Genomic DNA, 18,205 nt, shown 5'->3' on the forward strand with positions numbered 1-18,205 from the left:
ATGCAATTGATCAAAATATAAACATCATGAAACAAAATTCAAATTTAGTCGGTTTGTGCATCTATATTTTGCCCCTGGATTCACACATCCACCACATATCTATCATATATACAATGTAAACTCTGAACACAATGGCCAATGGTCCGTCCATTCAACCAACCACATGTGACCACACATATGTGAGGTCGATAAAAGAAAAGCAAAGCCATTTCTTAACTACACTTCCAGCCAAATTACAAAAAAAAAAAAAAAAAAAGGAAAAGGAAAAATCCTCACAACCATAAATCCATGCTCACCACATGTACAAGCACTAACCCAAGAGGTCATTGTTTAATCCAACATTCACTAACTTGGTACTAAAGCCCATACCGGTCCCATCCTATTACAATATAGGCACATGGTAATGGCACAATGAGGTTTGGCACACCAAGTGCTGGTACCATATAGTATCACATACCGGTTTGGTACTGGTATGATACAGTACCAACTAATACAATAGACTATGGTAAATCTTGGTTTAACCTTTTCTACTTCTAATCAATTTTTCTTTTTGGCCTAGAACAATGGATTAACCTCACAAAAAAAATCGATGACAAGATTGTTTTCACCAGCTTAGCCGGATACCCATACCAAGTTGCTCAACAAGTTTTCTATAATAGCCCACACCTAGACTAATGCATTTCCATGAACACCACACTTTACACTAAGGTGGGATAAGGCTATCACCTATTATAACAATGGTCTGCCGTACCGCCCCATATGAGCCTGTATGGGGTGTACCGTATGATACCGGTACCGAACCAATACGATGCCCTGTACCGTACCAACCAGTACACTATATCATAGCATACCAAATCGCATAATGGCATTGCAATAGGATGGCAGTGGTACGGGATCTGCTACTGAGATGACCAATCTTGATTATAACATCCATTATCCAAAACTACTATTTAACAATTAAATTTATCCAATATCTCTTGTTTTCCAAAACAAGAAAGGACTGGAATTATTTACGAGTATGTAAAGATTATTATAATACTTATTATTTATGAAAAATAATAGATAGATAAAATAATATGTCTAGATCATTCCACATGAAAAAGAATAGTTCTTCCAGCTGCATGGAAAGATTTGGTGATTCCATAAAATGTTATCTTAAATAGGTAAACACTGCAAATGTTAAATAATAATAAATAATCCATGCCCTCAAATTTAACAAATGTTATTTTTCTTTGAACTATGTTTCTTCCCCTCAGGACCTCAACTAGACATATGCACAAGAAACAAAGGTAAATCAGAACCAGAGGGTTTTGACAACTTTATTGAAAAAGTGAAGCAGCACAAGGAACTTGCCCAACTGTTTCTTATAAAATAAGAACACTGAAACAACGTTCTTTTTTCTTTTTTGTTTTTCATTTGGAGGCTGGCTGCATGAAGTCATCTTCAAACCTATCCAAAATATGTTCATTCAACTCACCTTACATCACTGCACATGTAAGGCAAAGAAATAAAGTAAAGACGATGTGGAGGGGGGATAAATGATTTCCTAATGCTTTAGTTAGAATTGTAACCCGGAATCCTAACAACTTGGAAAGAAAAAAAATAATAATGATAAGTCCAGCACACCAACTCCAAGCAAGAATGAAGACTATGTTGGATGTATGCCCTAGAAGCCAATCTTAGCTGACGCATATCATATTTCTAGGATATGATTTTGTATTTATTAGACAGTTATATTACCATTCATGTTTATGTGTCCATGAATCATCCAAGAAATTAACGAGATGATGACAAATATTCTCAAAGAGTTGAAAATTTGAGGCATGTGTCATTAATGGTTGATTCCTAAATTGCTCTGGTCATAAGATCATCATGGAGATGGTGATTGATCCGAATAGACCAGTGCAGAGATCGTTTCCTTCGGACAGATGGATCTTGAGTCTACAGTGTAGAGACAATGAAGCAAGAGTGCAGGTCGTTGTTAGAGAACAACTAGCACTGAGCGTGACCAACACGAGAAGTCACATGGATGTCTGCTCACTCGTTAGTGACTTTCTCGATGCTGCAGTTATATGACTCGTCTTTTGATCTGAGATGGCACTACTGCTCGCAGTGAGGCTGCTGAAGTTTGAACGACACATCAACATGGATCTCAAAGAGTTCTTATAGTGGATGTTGGCGACAATTGGTCCACTGTAGGAGTGGGGTGTACATCAAGATGGAATCTATCGATCCTAACAGAAGGGAGTAGTCTTATGAAATTTAAGAGGCTGAGTCCTTAAATCTGTGACCATAGCAATGTAATTGATGGAAAAGAGTTTTCATAGAATCACATATGGACTCAGACTGATTGAATCTATCATATGACCGATGTTGAGGTTTGACGATTCATCCATGACCTGCCATCTGATCGAAACTCACGATAGAGGGACTGTATCATATGTTAACTGCACCTAGAGGTTCGTCTTTTATTCTGCTGGATTGCCACTACATACTGTTAGGTGTCACTGGTGGATTGTGAGACTCATAAGGATCATCTTGATGATCAATGATCCTTGGTGGGCAGAGTTGGAATTATTCCAACCCATTGAAAAGAGTTTCAATGATATTATGATAGAGATCATAATATATCTCACTATCAGACATAATAGAACCTATGGGGTCAACACAAAAGAGGCTTTTGACTGATCAGATGGTTGAATTACAATTATGAATCGTAACATGATTTGATTATCAATTTGATTGATAATTGATCCAATGCAAATGTTGCATTATGCAACTCGCTAAAGAGTTAGTGAGTTATAGGAGAATTAATTAGCAATAGGATTGCTAATTGACTCAATTTGATTGAGCAATGAGGCTTGCATTAAGTCCAATTTGATTGAATTTAATTTGACTCATTATAGGTTTGATTTGATCAACCCCAATAGGGTTATAAGATAACCCAAAAGGATCGGATGATTAGTCCCAGTTGAATTAGGATTTGGATTTGACTCAATTCCTAATTGGACTAGGATATATGAATTCCTATTTGGACTAGAAATCCTCATTTTCTTAGGAGCACCAAATCATAATAGGATTAGGATTAAAATTGAGTTTGACTCAAGCACCAAGAAAGAGTCCAATAGGACTAGAACTCCTCCAATTAGAAGACATCTAATCTAAATAAATTGGGCTCCAAATCAGATTTGGTTTCTCATCTTTTTGAGTCTAATCTGGTCCTAATTTGATTAGGATTCATTAGTGTTTTATTCGATTTAAAACAGCCATCTAATGATAGAGTCCCATGAATCTTAAACTCTTCTCAATCCATGCGCCAAAATGATTCCATGCCTAACCAGATTGGACGCCATTTTTTTTCTCCTTTTTAGCGTGTAAGAGAGAAGAGATATCACCCTTATTCCCGTGTAAAAGTGGGCATGAGATCTGGTCATGGGTGGCATCCAAAAATTTGCAAGAGTCCATGGATATTTCGACTTTATCTCCTAATCAAAATAGAACTCATCCAATGCCTATTTAAACCCAGCCTTTTGGGACGTGTAAGATAGGATTTGCATCAGGTTGAGACGCCCAAAATCAAAGGAAAAGGCAGGAGAAAAAGTCAAGAAAAAAGGTGGGACGATGTGCATGGGTGTGGCGCAAGGTGAGATAGATTGGATCCTTTCTTTCTTACACAACCAAGAGTTGGTTGTTAGGACATCTTCTTCACTTCTTGTCCATATTTAGACATAGATGTCTCCTCTTCCTTTTGTCCAAAAGTTGGACAAAATTCCTACATCTCTATTATAGAGATTTGGTGCAAGGATTTTAGGAAGATAAGAGAAGAAAGGGTTCTTCTCATGATCTCTAACGTAGAGATCAAGATCCTCCTACATCTTCTTGTGCTCTAAGAGTGTCTTAGCAGAAAAGAAGATTTTCAACCATCAAGATGCGATCTCTACAAGGGAGCTAGCACCCTGGTGAGATCAAAAGACTTCTGATCAGATCAGAGTCTCGTGTGGATACCGAAGAGACCGGATCTTGTGCGGCTAAAAGGGACCTTCGGAAGACATCCATGATCATCAGTTTATATTGAAGATTGATCCATGTCCAAGTATGCTTTATATTTATTTTTTTCTATTTGATTTCTGTATCTGAATCTTATCTCACATATGATGATCCTGTTTATAGTTTGAAGATTTGATCTTATGCATGCTTAGATTAAATTAGATTTAATCTAAAAATTTTTAAATTCTGCTGCGTACTAATTTTGTAAAATCATGCATGCATGAAACCATAAAATTATCCAACAGCGGTATCAGAGCAACGTCATATGCATGAGATTTAGATTTAGATTTGAAATCTGTAGAAAAAAATTTTAGATCTGAAAGATTTTGATGTCGTTCTAACATAAGGTTGTCCTGGCATAACTTGTTATGCTGTATGGTTGTTCTAGAATAATATTAAAATTTTTAATTAGATTGGATATTTAGATCTGATTTTTCCAGCATATATGTGATATATGTTTTGTTATTTAGATCTGAAAAGAGTTTTGAGATCTGTTATAATTCATATATATAATATATGAAAGTTTGTTTAACACTGAAATTTGTTTCAATGACCTAAACCTGTTTATGTATGTGATACATATTTGTATGTATGATCTGAAATTGTTTCGAGATCAAAATTTACACTTCATGTAAAGAATTTAGATCTGAAAATTTTGATTTAAGATCTGAAATTAGTGTTTGTGCATGAGAGATTGGTCATGGGTGGATCAAATTAGGTCATGTAATTAGATTACATCATAAGGTTTCTGATTTGATCATGTTGGGTCTAAATCAATTTAGTTGTTGATCAAACCGAGTCAAGTATTGATTAGGATGAGGTCAATAGAGCCTAAGATCATACAATTATTGTTGATCGAATCGATTGACACCCATATGTAGAATCAATTAACCTAAAGACCTAATTTGGCTCTGTGGCTCGAGTCTGATTCACTTAAGCTAATCTATTCGGATCAATTGATCGATTGATGTCTAAGGTAAGTAATTGAAAGGTGGTTATTTAATTGGTTCCGTTCACTTATCTGCCCAATTTATTGATGTCTAAGGAAAGCAATGGGGGACCCCACCAATCTCTACTTATCTGGTCAATTTGGAAGATTGAGTCTCAAATATGGTTACTTGGTGGTTTAATTTAGCCTATGCCAATTACATCAGTTATGTGATGACTGATTAGATGAGGCTTAAATCCAAATCTCTCCACCAAATATTAAGTCCAAGGTCTTCCACCGTTGTAGATGTGCGGGTGTGCTACCGACATTGATTGTTCTCGGCTGGTCACAGTGATTCAGTTGCATCGGAAACACGCAATCACTCTATTTGCAAAGAGTTGCTGCGGGGTAAAGATGGGATTGGGCCCAATAACTGTTAGGTGAGGGACCCAATGACAGCTTTACACCTGCTTGTGAACGGTGGATCTAGCTTAATTAAGAAGTGCGGGCAATAACTGTTAGGTGAGCCCACATGACTTAGAGATCAAGTGGCTGCAACATGCTTAGAGAAGCATCTGGACAAAGAGTTGTCCATACATCGGTATTCATTTGTATTACCAATAACTATTAGGTAAGGTACACGACATCGGTGGGACCGCAGCACCCACTAGAAACCCAATTATCGCATCAGGATTTTCGTTTCTCTATCCGGAGAGTGCGGGAGATCTAATAAAATAGTGGAAGTCTCTTTTTACATCTAAAAGTCTCTAAAGCAAATTATAAAAATAAGTACAAACATCCAATTAAAATCTTTGCTCTCTGTTGTTCATTGTGTCAATTTCCAACCCTCTAGCTTGATTTCTAGATATCAACCGATTAATCGAAATCGATTACATAGACTGGCTCACAAACTTAAGAATTGTTCTTAATTTTAAAAAATTAAGCAATATTTTCTACTAGATTATTCTAATGTTAACAACTTGTCCAACCCATAGTCAACGAACTACACTTGATGAGTGGATGGACAATGACAATTAAGATAGATGCTATGCATGAGCACATGTTCACTGCCATCGACGTATTGAATCATCTGCAAGTATTGTGAGGTGATCAGAGTCGCACAGCGCATATGATGCGTGATGGACAGTCAGTTTATAATCGTTATTTGATAATGATTAAGAAAATTAAGGAGCTTGAAAGGCTCAACATGATCATACACAAGGAATTGCTTATGGATTTGATCCTGCGATCTCTGATTAGTTTATATGGATAGTTTATGATAAATTACCATATAAAAGACCATCATGGCACCTTATCTAAATTGATCAAAGTGTTAATAACAAAGAAACCTTGAACGAGTTCAGAGGTAAATACTTGGAGAGCCTAAAGAAACAATGACACGCCTAGAGTAGGCATGTCAAGATTGCTCAATGCTATCCTTACGATTTTCTGTTCTTCCAGTTGAGCTATAGACTCTAGTGTAGAGTCGATGAAAATGTAGAGGACAGAAGAAGTAACCCTTGAAATTGGCTGTAAGGCAACAGTTACTGCTGTGGCCATGGATATCTATCTTTCGCGATCATCGTTTGGATTTAGTTCTTAGAGACGGTCTCTATCTTTGCATAGTGATGCATATGTGAACTTACTTGAGCAAGTAGTGAATATCATTAGATCTGAGAGATCCAAAATTGAGATAAAATTTAAAGTATATGTGGACCCTTATGGCTAAGTTATATTGGAGAAGAAATGATTAACAAACTGAAGAAATATGGGCTTGGGCTCATTGACTGTTAAGTCAAATCTAGTTTGTGCATTATCTCTTTGAGGAAATATGACCAAGCTACTTTTATGGGACAAGAGAAAAAAGACCACTGAGATACTTATCCTGGTACACATTTGATGTATGTAGCCCATGTGATGTGCTAACCAAGAAATTGTCTCTACTTTGTATATGAGATACAAATCTGAAATTTTTGAAAGGTTCAAAAAATTCAGATATAAGTAGAAAAGCAAATCGAAAAATTCTTAAAGGTACTTCGATCGGATCGAGGATGCAATACTATTGAAAGAAATTTCTCAGTTATCTCATAAAATGGCATAGTTTCATATTAGACTGCTCTTAGTACATCTCAGCTCAACGAGATAAGAAGACTCATGGGATTATATGAGATATGGTCTGGTCCATAATAGAATTCACTGATTTATTTATATTTCTTTAGGGACATGCTTTATTTCTATGAAATTAGGTTCTCTCTAAACCTGTTCCTACCACACTATATGAGATATGGTATGGTGAGAACTGAATTTTGATTATTTTGAGATTCAAGGATGCCCAGCCAGTGTCTAGGACAGCAGGTGGATACGTTAGAGGATAGGTCTATAAAGCTCATCCTAAAAAAGTTTGAGATACTACTTTCTGAAAACATTGCAATGTGATTTTGATCCGACATGCTATCTTCTTGAAAAATTATTTGATCAAGATAAAGTAGTGAGAGAAAAGTCAAGCTCCAAGAGAGTGTCTCTGAAGAGCAACGAGCTACAGAACCTTAAGAACCTATTTATCATCATGAGTCAGTAGACGTATATTCCTCCGCTACCTCGTACATATAGTAGGATCTCCAATCCTCTCGAAAGGTACTTGGATATGCTTGACAGAGATGTAGAGAAAATAGTTTCTCATGAGAGATGGGAAGCATAGAGATGATCTCAGAACCTACAACGAGGCGATGTACAACATCGACTCCAAGAAAGGAATGTGAAATAGCTTTCCTGAGAAGAGATCTTTTGAAGATTTCTGTATGAAATAGCCGATAGATTTTACTTCTTGTGATAGGAGATCACAAAGTCTATAATAATCTTGGAGTTGGAATAGTCATTTCGATGATATGATCAAAATATTTGATCAGAAAAGAGGATTTATGGGTTTCAAAAGGGTCATTGGGAGTATCCAATACTGACATCGATTAAAATATGGTTGAATATCGATTTCTCCATAAAAGACAAAAAACGAGTGTCCTAAAGATCTATAGTGATGATGCAATTGAATGCTTGTGTTTTCACAGATAAAGTACAGAGACTGGATGCTTAAAGGGTTCAGCATAGAAATCTCGGAAAGAGGTCTGCTACCCTCTCGGACATAGTCGTATGCCATGTATGTATTTGAATTGATTATACTGTGAATGTCACAAGTAGATATCAGTTGTATCCAGATTGAGAGCGCTGGATTGCTGTGAAAACGATCTTAAGCTCTTTAAAAGAACTAAGAATATGTTCTTAATTTGGAGAAGAATCAAAGCTAGGAGAGGGAGGATACACCAATTCAGATTTTATGTCTGATGTTGATAGTAGAATGTCTACATCATGGATGTGTTCCTATGTCGATATTTTGGAAGATTCCAAATAATTAATCAATAGAAGCTGAGTACACTATAAATGTGTAGGATGCATTCTAGTTTTAACGTTAGTTGCAGAATTGGTTGTCATGCTATTAGATGCCGTGACACTATACTGCAAAGACAATGGTACCATAGCTATTGCTAAGGAGCCTAGATCTTACCAGATATCCAAGCACATAGAGCAGCTGAATACGCAACTATCTCGAGTAAAAATACATAGAGGTACAGAGAGCAAACTCTACATGTGATGTGGTTGACCCACTGGTAAGTCACTTAGCTAGCCTAATAAGACTAAAACTTATCTTGTGAAGATAGGACTTGGTACATGGCAGATTGGCTTTAATGCAAATGAGAGATTGTTGGATGTATGCCCTAGAAGTCAATCTTGACTGACGTATATCATATCTCTAAGACATGATTTTGTACTTATTGGACAATTATATTACCATTCATATTTGTGTCTATGAATCATCCAAGAGATTAACGAGATGATGACACATTCTCAAAGAGTTGAGAATTTGAGGCATGTGTCATTAATGGTTAATTCCTAAATTACTCCTGATCATAGGATCATCATGGAGATGGTGATTGATCCGGATAGACCAGTGCACGGATCGCTTCCTTTGGACAGATGAATCTCGAGTATACAGTGTAGAGACATTGAAGCGAGAGTGCAGATGGTTGTTAGAGAACAACTAACACTGAGCATGACCAACATGAGAAATCACATAGATGTCTGCTTACTCGTTAGTGACTTTCTCGATGCTGCAGTTATATGACTGGTCTTTTGACCTGAGATGGTACTACTGCTCGCAGTGAGGCTGCTGGAGTTTGACTAACACATCAACATGGATCTCAAGGAGCCCTTGTAGTGGATGTTGGCAACAGTTGGTCCACTGTAGGAGTGGAATGTACATCAAGATAGGATCTATCGATCCTAGCAGAAGGAAGTAGTCCTATAAAATTTAACAGGCTGAGTCCTTAAGTCTATGGCCATAGCAGTGTGATTGATAAAAAAAAAATTTCATAGAATCACATATGGACTCAAGCTGATTGAATCTATCATATGACCGATGTTGAGATTTGACGATTCATCCATAACCTGCCATCTAGTCGGGACTCACGATAGAGGGATTGTATCATATATTAACTGCACCTAGATATTCGTCTTTTATTCTGCTAGGTTGCCACTACATATTGCTAGATGTCACTGGTGGATTGTGAGACTCATAAGGATCATCTTGATGATCAATGATCCTTGATGGGCAGAGTTGGAATTGTTCCAACCCATTGAAAAGAATTTCGATGATATTGTGATAAAGATCATAATATATCTCTCTACCAGACAGAATAGAACCTATGGGGTCACACACAAAAGAGGCTTTTGACTGATCAGATAGTTGAATTATGATTATGAATCATAACAAGATTTGATTATCAATTTGATTGATAATTGATCCAATGCAAATATTGCATTATGTAACTCGCTAAAGAGTTAGTGAATTATAGGAGGATTAATTAGCAATAGGATTGCTAATTGGCTCAATTTGATTGAGCAATGGGACTTGCATTAAGTCCAATTTGATTGGATTTAATTTGACTCATTATGGATTTGATTTGATCAACCCCAATAGGATTATAAGATAACCCTAAAAGGATCGGATGATTAGTCCCAATTGAATTAGGATTTGAGTTTGACTCAATTTCTAATTAGACTAGGATATATGAATTCCTATTTGGACTAAAAATCCTCATTTTCTTGAGTGCACCAAATCCTAATAGAATTAGAATTAAAATTGAGTTTGACTCAAGCATCAAGAAAGAGTCTAATAGGACTGGGACTCCTCCAATTAGAAGATATCTAGTCTAAATAAATTGGGCTCCAAATCAGATTTGGTTCTCATCTTTTTGAGTCTAATCTGGTCCTAATTTGATTAGGATTCATTAGTGTTTTATTTGATTTAAAATAGCCATCTAATGATAGAGTCCCATGAATCTTAAACTCTTCCCAATCCATGCGCCTAAATGATTCCACGCCTAACCAGATTGGACGCTATTTTTTTTCTCCTTTTTAGCATGTAAGAGAGAAGAGATATCACCCTTATTCCCATGTAAAAATGGGCATGAGATCTGGTCATGGGCAGCATCCAAAAATTTGCAAGAGTCCATAGATATTTGGACTCTATCTCCTAATCAAAATAGAACTCATCCAATGCCTATTTAAACCCAGCCTTTTGGGACGTGTAAGATGGAATTTGCATCAGGTTGAGATGCCCAAAATCAGAGGAAAAGGCATGAGAAAAAGTCAAGAAAAAAGATGGGACAGCGTGCATGGGTGTGGCGCAAGGTGAGATAGATTTGATCCTTTTTTTCTTACACAACCAAGAGTTGGTTATTAGGACATCTTCTTCTTCACTTCTTGTCCATGTTTAGACATGGATGTCTCCTCTTCCCTTTGTCCAAAAATTGGACAAAATTCCTACATCTCTATTGTAGAGATTTGATGCATGGATTTTAGGAAGAAAAGAGAAGAAAGGATTCTTCTCATGATCTCTAGCATAAAGATCAAGATCCTCCTACATCTTCTTATTCTCTAAGAGTGTCTTAGGAGAAAAGAAGCTTTTCAACCATCAAAATGCGATCTCTGCAAGGGAGCTAGCACCCCGGTGAGATCAAAAGGCTTCTGATCAGATCAGAGTCTCGTATGAATATCCGTAGAGGTCGGACGCTTGTGCGGCTAAAAGGAACCTCCGGAAGACATCCATGATCATCAGTTCATGTTGAAGATTGATCCATATCCAGATATGTTTTATATTTATTTTTCTCTATTTAATTTCTGTATCTGAATCTTATCTCACATATGATGATCCTGTTTATGGTTTGAAGATTTGATCTTATGCATGCTTAGATTAAATTAGATTTAATCTGAAAATTTTTAAATTTCGCTGCATACTAGTTTTGTAAAATCATGCGTGCATGAAACCATAAAACTCCAAACTATAATTTTTTTTTTTCCTTTATGTGCGTTAGTCATGCTGAATACTAGTTATAAACTTATAACAATGAGAAGGCCACGAAGCCAAACAACATGCCAGACTCTAAGAGTCTTTTGTCATTGGTCTCATTGGGACCATGCTTGTAAAGTGGTAGCCAGTCAAAATATCAAAGCAATGGGTTAACTTCTTCCATATCAAATACCAAACACAATTTATAAATCGTATAAAAATATAATATTCATCAAAAAAAATACATGGCACTGTAGGTTAATGCCCAGGCTACAATATATCCAAAATTCATGCCAAATAGAAAAAACCAAGCAAGAATTCTTTTTGTGTGAATTCTGGTCTTTGTTTAATGTAACTGGCTGGATTCATGTCATGGATCTAAGCATCAAAGAGAGTAGAAAAGTTCTCTCAGTCTTTCTCAGTCTCTCGGTCTCTTCTTTTGTTCAGTCACATCAATCAAACTGAAAGATAAGGTTGACAAATCGATCATATCAGGGTATGTACTGGATGCCATACCTCCGGCCTCCGGCCCCCTACCCCCGCTCCACCCCAACCAATTGTGAATATTCAAGGGCATACCATGTTATTTTTCAAGCTAATACATGATCAATACTATATCGTGGTTCTTCAAACCTTAAGGAAGAGAGTCAAGGCAGCAAAACTACTTTTAGTGCAAGTGGTACAAACTAGTATGCCTTGGTTTGCTGTGTACCAAGGTACCATTAGTGTCCTAGGAGCTGGTTCTCCATCAATCCAATCTATTATGCTTAGTATGGACCATTACAGGCCAGCTCTCTTTACTTCCAGAACTTCATTTTGCGTTTGCATCCATGTTGCTTTCTCTTCTATATTTGAAAACTAGCGTAATAAATAAAGCAGATAGTTCTACATGTGATAGCCACCATGCCATCCTGACACGATGAAAGCGGTAAATACAATTTACACTTTTTCCCATTTCAAATGGCATTCTAATTCTGCAGAAACTATTTGACAATTTTGTTTCACTAATTGATCCCTATCAAGATTTGCCGCACATATTAGTGGCGTACTACACAAGTGTACCTTACCAATACCGAACCAGCACGTAGTCTCATACATGCTGATACTCCATACATCTCGCCATCTTATACTGTACCGCATACTGACACTATAATAGAGTGGTATCGATATGGGATCCGAAACCGAGACGGCAAACCTTGATCCCTATTAGCTTGACAACAATGATATGTGTTACATATTCAAAAATAGCATTATTCATTATTACATTAATAGGCCTTTTCTTTTCACATAAAAGCATGAAATAGCACTTTTCGATAAATGATGAATATATAATAATAGTAGCCAAACAAATTGGGTACAATATGCCCCTCTATTGATACAACAAAATGGAAAGAAGGTCCATAATAAGAAGTATAAAAAATTCATAAAAAATTTTGATGGACCTAAAGTTAACTAAATTCAAACACGTACAAAGCTATATGTTACAAGTTATATGCAATGAATTAAATAATACATATCATGAAAGTTAAGTTGTATAAGTTTTCAAATTAAATGATATAACTTGTATAACCGATATTAATCAAGTATTTAGCCTATACTAGATACTAAGAAATAGTTATTAACTAGCAACAGTTATATGCTTATAAACTAAAGTTTATCATAATTCTACCATTATGATGCAAATAACTTCAAGCCATTGTCCAAAGTCCTTGAGTCGCCGTTCATGCTTAAAAGCCACCAAATTTCTGACCGTGAGGTGCTCTGTACACTCTATTCTTTAGCAGAAGTATACCCAGATGACTTTAGTTCTTTAAGAGAAAAAAGTAAACTGCACCAGCTAAAAGTGGAGTGTTTTCATCAGACAAGGAACCAAATAGGTATTGATACTTTCTCATGCAATCATGGACATTCATGCTTTCTCCTCACATGCATTTCACATGCATTATAAGGTAAGACTTCTAATAATTTACAAAAGCTTTGAGTTATAAATGAACTCAGAAATCTATAAATTCTTGTCAAAAGGAAAAAGAATGAGTGGGGAAGAGAGAGAGGGGGAGAGAGAGAGAGAGAGAGAGAGAGAGAGAGAGGAAACCTTTAACTCCTTGAACATATTTAGAATCAATGCAATTGATATTTAGATGATAGACTGTTTGGAATAGAAAGAACAGAAGAGAAGAGAAAAGAGAACAAACAAGGCATAGAGATGAGAAAAATGATGATTTTTTCTCCAGTTATTTGGATGCACAGGAGAGATGAAATTTATCAGGATCAATTAAATTTATTTGGACCATCTGGATCTAGGATAAAAGAGAAACAGAAAAAAAATATTTTAAGCATATAGTTTTTCTCTCCAATTCTTTACACTTTAAGAGTGAAAAAAACAAAAGAAAAACTGTAGGTTTGAGGTGACATGTTTTCTATCCAATTCTCTTCTTTCCTCCCCACTTCTTCCCTTATTTTCCTAACCACATGAGAGAAACACGATTACCCCCCGCACATTCTCTTCTCTTCTCTCTATTTTCTCCCAATCAGAGAGGGGGTCACTAATTATGGGCAGAAGCTGTAAAGAGGAACCAGGCACAAAAGAGCATACCTCATCATAACATCTGACAACTGCTTTGAGATAACAGATGCCACCTCAGCGGGCCTTCCAGGCCTAACGCTTGGAGAACAAATTGGAGGCATCTGGAATTCGATAGCTGCAGAAAATAACACAAACCAGATGGCATTCCGCACGAAAATAAGCATTTCACGCAAAATAAAGAAAATAGTAAATATCAAATAAAAATCAAAAGCAGACCTAGCGATCCCTCATCGGGCGCGTCTGTCGAAGGGGTCATAACTTCAAGTTTGATAGCGGCCAGCATGGTCTGTGCATCAGAAACATTTCATCAAGCAGTTGGGGCACTTGTGCCGAAAAGCATTCCCAGTAAAAAAAAGGAGAAACTAAAACAGAAGAAAACGCACTGTATCACCGATCTTAACCAAAGCAGAACCATCGGCAGAAGCAACAGGACCTGGGGAAATAAAGGAAGAGAGGGCTTGTTTTAGAGAAATGAAAAGTTGGCATTGTGAGAGACTACAAAGACCAGAGGAGAGTACCAAGGGCGATGGTGGTATCTCTAGCGCGGTTGAGAGGCCGGGCATCCGGGCGCACCGACTCGAGAAGATGGCGCTCGTAGAAGGGGAGGGGGAAGAGACGCCGGTACGCCTCCACCTCAATCTCCCCTGATAACCCTCCCGTGCCCTCGCTCGATTCCATTCCAATGGCAATGTTTGAGAACCTGAACGCTGTGGAACAGAATCTTATTCGATCGATCTCCCCATCGCCATGAGACCTACACTCTCCAGCGTGGACCAATTTGATACCTTGAGTACTGATACAAAAGCTAAAAACATCGTATAGAATAATATTTCCTACTGACAAAACATCATTCTAAATAATTTTTCTACCACGACAGCCTACATCAAACCCCTTAAATAAAACAATAAAATATAATAATTTAAAAATATTATTCAAAATAATATTTTAAAAATATCATTTCAAATAACATTTGGTTGTTAGCCTTCTCCCTCACACATTCATGACTAGATTGAACATCTGCATCTTAGTACTCAAGCTGCAGTTATGCTATTGGTGGTGCCGAAACAGTATCATCTGAATTGCTATTTACTAGAGGTGCATCTGAGATTGTTGGAGTAGTAGCGGCACTTTGGTTTATTTGTGAGACTAGTACCCGAATTATAAGTATTATCTCAATTGGGTTGCTCCGATGATGGCGATGATGGTAATAATGGTAACGATGTCGGTGGCGCCTTAGATGGCTGCAGTGGTGGTATCGATTGGGATTCTGAATCTGAACTTAGATCATTTTTATAGATAAATAGTCTTGGAAGGGTGAATGATAATTTGGAAGACCAATCGAGTCGATTCGAAGTCAGTCCGAGTCGACTCCTAAAGTCCTGACAGCTTGTTTTAGCTTAAATTCATAACACAACACTTGATTAACTCACAACTAGTGCATATATCTGTTTAAAATTTTTAAACCCAATTTACCCCCCTCCTCTTGGGTTGTTTAGCTGAGCTACATATTTTTTTTGTTGGAGCATATCCACTCAATTGGCACTTTAACATGATATATTTCTTCCATACATTAGAGAAGTGGAGCTAATTTGTCTAAACTTGTTTCTTGCTATTTCAAAAAATATAATTGAATTATTCGACATATTATTATTATTTGTATTTTAATTTATATGGTCCTTTTAGCGTAGCATTTCCTCCCCCAACCTTTTGAGACACATCTGAAGACCTGTATCTATGTCCACGAATCATATTATCCTAACACTTGAAGTTAAACAAACAAAATATCTAAAATGATCTTCGATAGAAATAATAATTAATAATATAAGATAGAATAAAAATATCAAGTCTACAAAAAGAATCCCACAATACTACAAATCCAAAAAATACTAAGTCCCACAAGGACATCGTGGTGCCTGTGATCGCTTGGACCTTCTTAAAATGGTCCTCAACGATCGTTCCTGCTCCCGTGTCACCTATGATGGCCCCTCCTATATCAGTGGATATCTCATGGTTATGCATATGAGAAATAATAGGTGCTGCCGAAGCATCTGCGAGCTGAGTGACCCTCTCATGATGCTTTGGATCAAACAGGCCCAATAATGAGCAGTGTCCATCTGCTCAATGAAAGATGGCATCGATGATGATGGATGATCCCGACTATGCATATCATGTTGCATCTTAGGGATATGTGGGGAGTCCAACTGCCACATCTCTGAAAAATATGGTGATGCTGTAGGTGACCCAGTATGATAAACAGGAATGTGGTCAGCTTATCCAATATCCTGATATGTATGTCTAGTATCATTCAATTGGCCCAATATGACCAATCGCTCCAATTCATCATTAACAGTGATGGCACATGGTGTGGAAATTGCTATCTCATCCAAACGCTTCGTCTGTATAAATCATACAATATAGTTAACGATTATAAGTAAAATGAAAACTTAATGAATTGAAATTCAATATAATATTGACATAAGGCATAATTTCTATAGCCTTACCAAATGTGTATAGTAGAACTCTCACTCTCATATCCTAAAACAATATACTGAGGCTGCCCAATGATCTGTACTATAATACTAAAAAACTAAGCCATGTAGTCCTCAGTATATGGATGGCCTCCCAATATGTGATCACCATAAACTATGTAATCTCGCTATACATTCCAAATGGTAATATACTCTGCATGCTTGATATACCAGTCAACATGAGCTCTCCCTCGTCGATCAATACGATGAAGTTGCTGGCTGGTATCAAACTGCTCTAGGATGCTCTGAATCTGATCAAACAGCCACAGTACACGATCTGGGAGGTGCCACTCTACCACATCAAAATAAATAAGCGACACTCTAGCAGCCCATATATCATGTCCATCCGTGTGCATCTGTGATAATATGGACAATATCTCTTTTGTGTATGGCTCCCATAAAAATTGATAGAGTTAAAAATAAAGTCAGATTAGTAAGCTCATTTTTCAATAGATTATGAATTCTATGAAATGATATTTGTATATAAATCAAAATTATTCATCTATGTGCATCAACCAATATGTCCAGCTGGAATCTATAAACCCATGCCACCTTTATCGATATGTGGTGAACGTTGAATGCAACGTTCTATTTGCTTAACAGTGTGTTCATATTAATTGAACTTCATTAGATTAAAAGCAGTACTAAGTTTCAAATAATGAAACTAATATTTTTATACTTATATCCCCAATGTGTGTCTAGCCTGAATGGAATATTGGGATCTTGCTACTTTCGTAGCATCTCAAGCAATTATCTCCATAATGGACTAAAAGTCGGTATCCTCTTCCATGCTCAAATCTGTCAATTTCAAAAAAATCATACATAATATGCCCAATCAGAGCTACAATAGAATGTAGAATATTAAAATTTGTATATTACATATCTGCAATAATACAAGATAACCATCAATCTCTAACTGATCATAATAAGAACCCCAACACATAGCCCTATATGGATTAGTACTGCACTATCCTAACTGAACCTACGAGCAAAATCTAAATCCTCCAATAATGATAAAAATATCAACTTCACCTTGTTAGATGAAGTATCAGACAAAAGGACACCCCAAGCAACCGCAATACCTGACCCCTGACATACCGCACGGGTAGAGTGGTGGCTAGGGCAGAAGAAGCTGGTGTGGGGGGGGGGCACGCAAGCAGAGTGGTGGCCAGGGGGGCAGGGGGTGGGATCGGCGTCGGATGGGAATAGGGGAATAAGGGGTGGGAAGGGGGAGGGGGACGGGGGTGCGGCGGGAGGCCATCGGATGGGGGATAGCAAGGAAGGGGTTGGGTGTCGATTGAGAGGGAGAAGGAAAGCTAACCAGAAGGGGGTGGAGGGGCGTCGGATGGGGGAAGGTGTCTGGTTGGAAGGCAGAGGCACTAGTGGAGTGGGCATCGAGAATGAAGGGTTATGAGTAGGACTAAAAGCGCCATTCGAAATGGTGCTTTCGAAAGTACCATTTCGAATGGTGACTTTAGAAGCACCATTTGGAATGGCGACTTTCAAAAGCGCTATTATTTATTTATTTTTGGCTTGGATTCTATGTAAACTACAGAGGGGTGGTTGACTCGGCCAAAAATGCTATTTAAAATGGTATTTTCTCAACAAAAGTGTCATTCTAAATGACAATTTTAGTTTTTGCATTAGTTTGGTAAATAAATTCAAACGTGCATTAATTTGATAAAAAATTTTTAAAAATGTATTAGTACAATAAAGTA

The 18,205-nt window shown here is 37.1% G+C and overlaps 1 protein-coding gene across 2 annotated transcripts in view; it reads right to left on the bottom strand.

The window, feature by feature from the left end:
- Positions 1–14,786, bottom strand: part of LOC105034266 (uncharacterized) — a 53,499-nt gene extending 38,713 nt beyond the window's left edge. The window contains exons 1-4 of one of the 2 annotated variants that reach the window (XM_073243716.1): positions 14,478–14,786; positions 14,343–14,392; positions 14,176–14,245; positions 13,969–14,074 (exon numbers count right to left, since the gene is read on the bottom strand). In XM_073243716.1, the coding sequence (XP_073099817.1) occupies positions 13,969–14,074; positions 14,176–14,245; positions 14,343–14,392; positions 14,478–14,637 (386 nt within the window). In that variant the 5' untranslated portion in view covers positions 14,638–14,786. The remainder of the gene's footprint in view (positions 1–13,968; positions 14,075–14,175; positions 14,246–14,342; positions 14,393–14,477) is intronic. The other variant, XM_010909346.4, reaches the window with a different exon arrangement.
- Between the last annotated feature and the right edge of the window lie 3,419 nt (positions 14,787–18,205).

Source organism: Elaeis guineensis, chromosome 9 (assembly GCF_000442705.2).
Source record: "Elaeis guineensis isolate ETL-2024a chromosome 9, EG11, whole genome shotgun sequence".
In the NCBI taxonomy this organism is placed as follows: Eukaryota; Viridiplantae; Streptophyta; class Magnoliopsida; order Arecales; family Arecaceae; genus Elaeis; species Elaeis guineensis.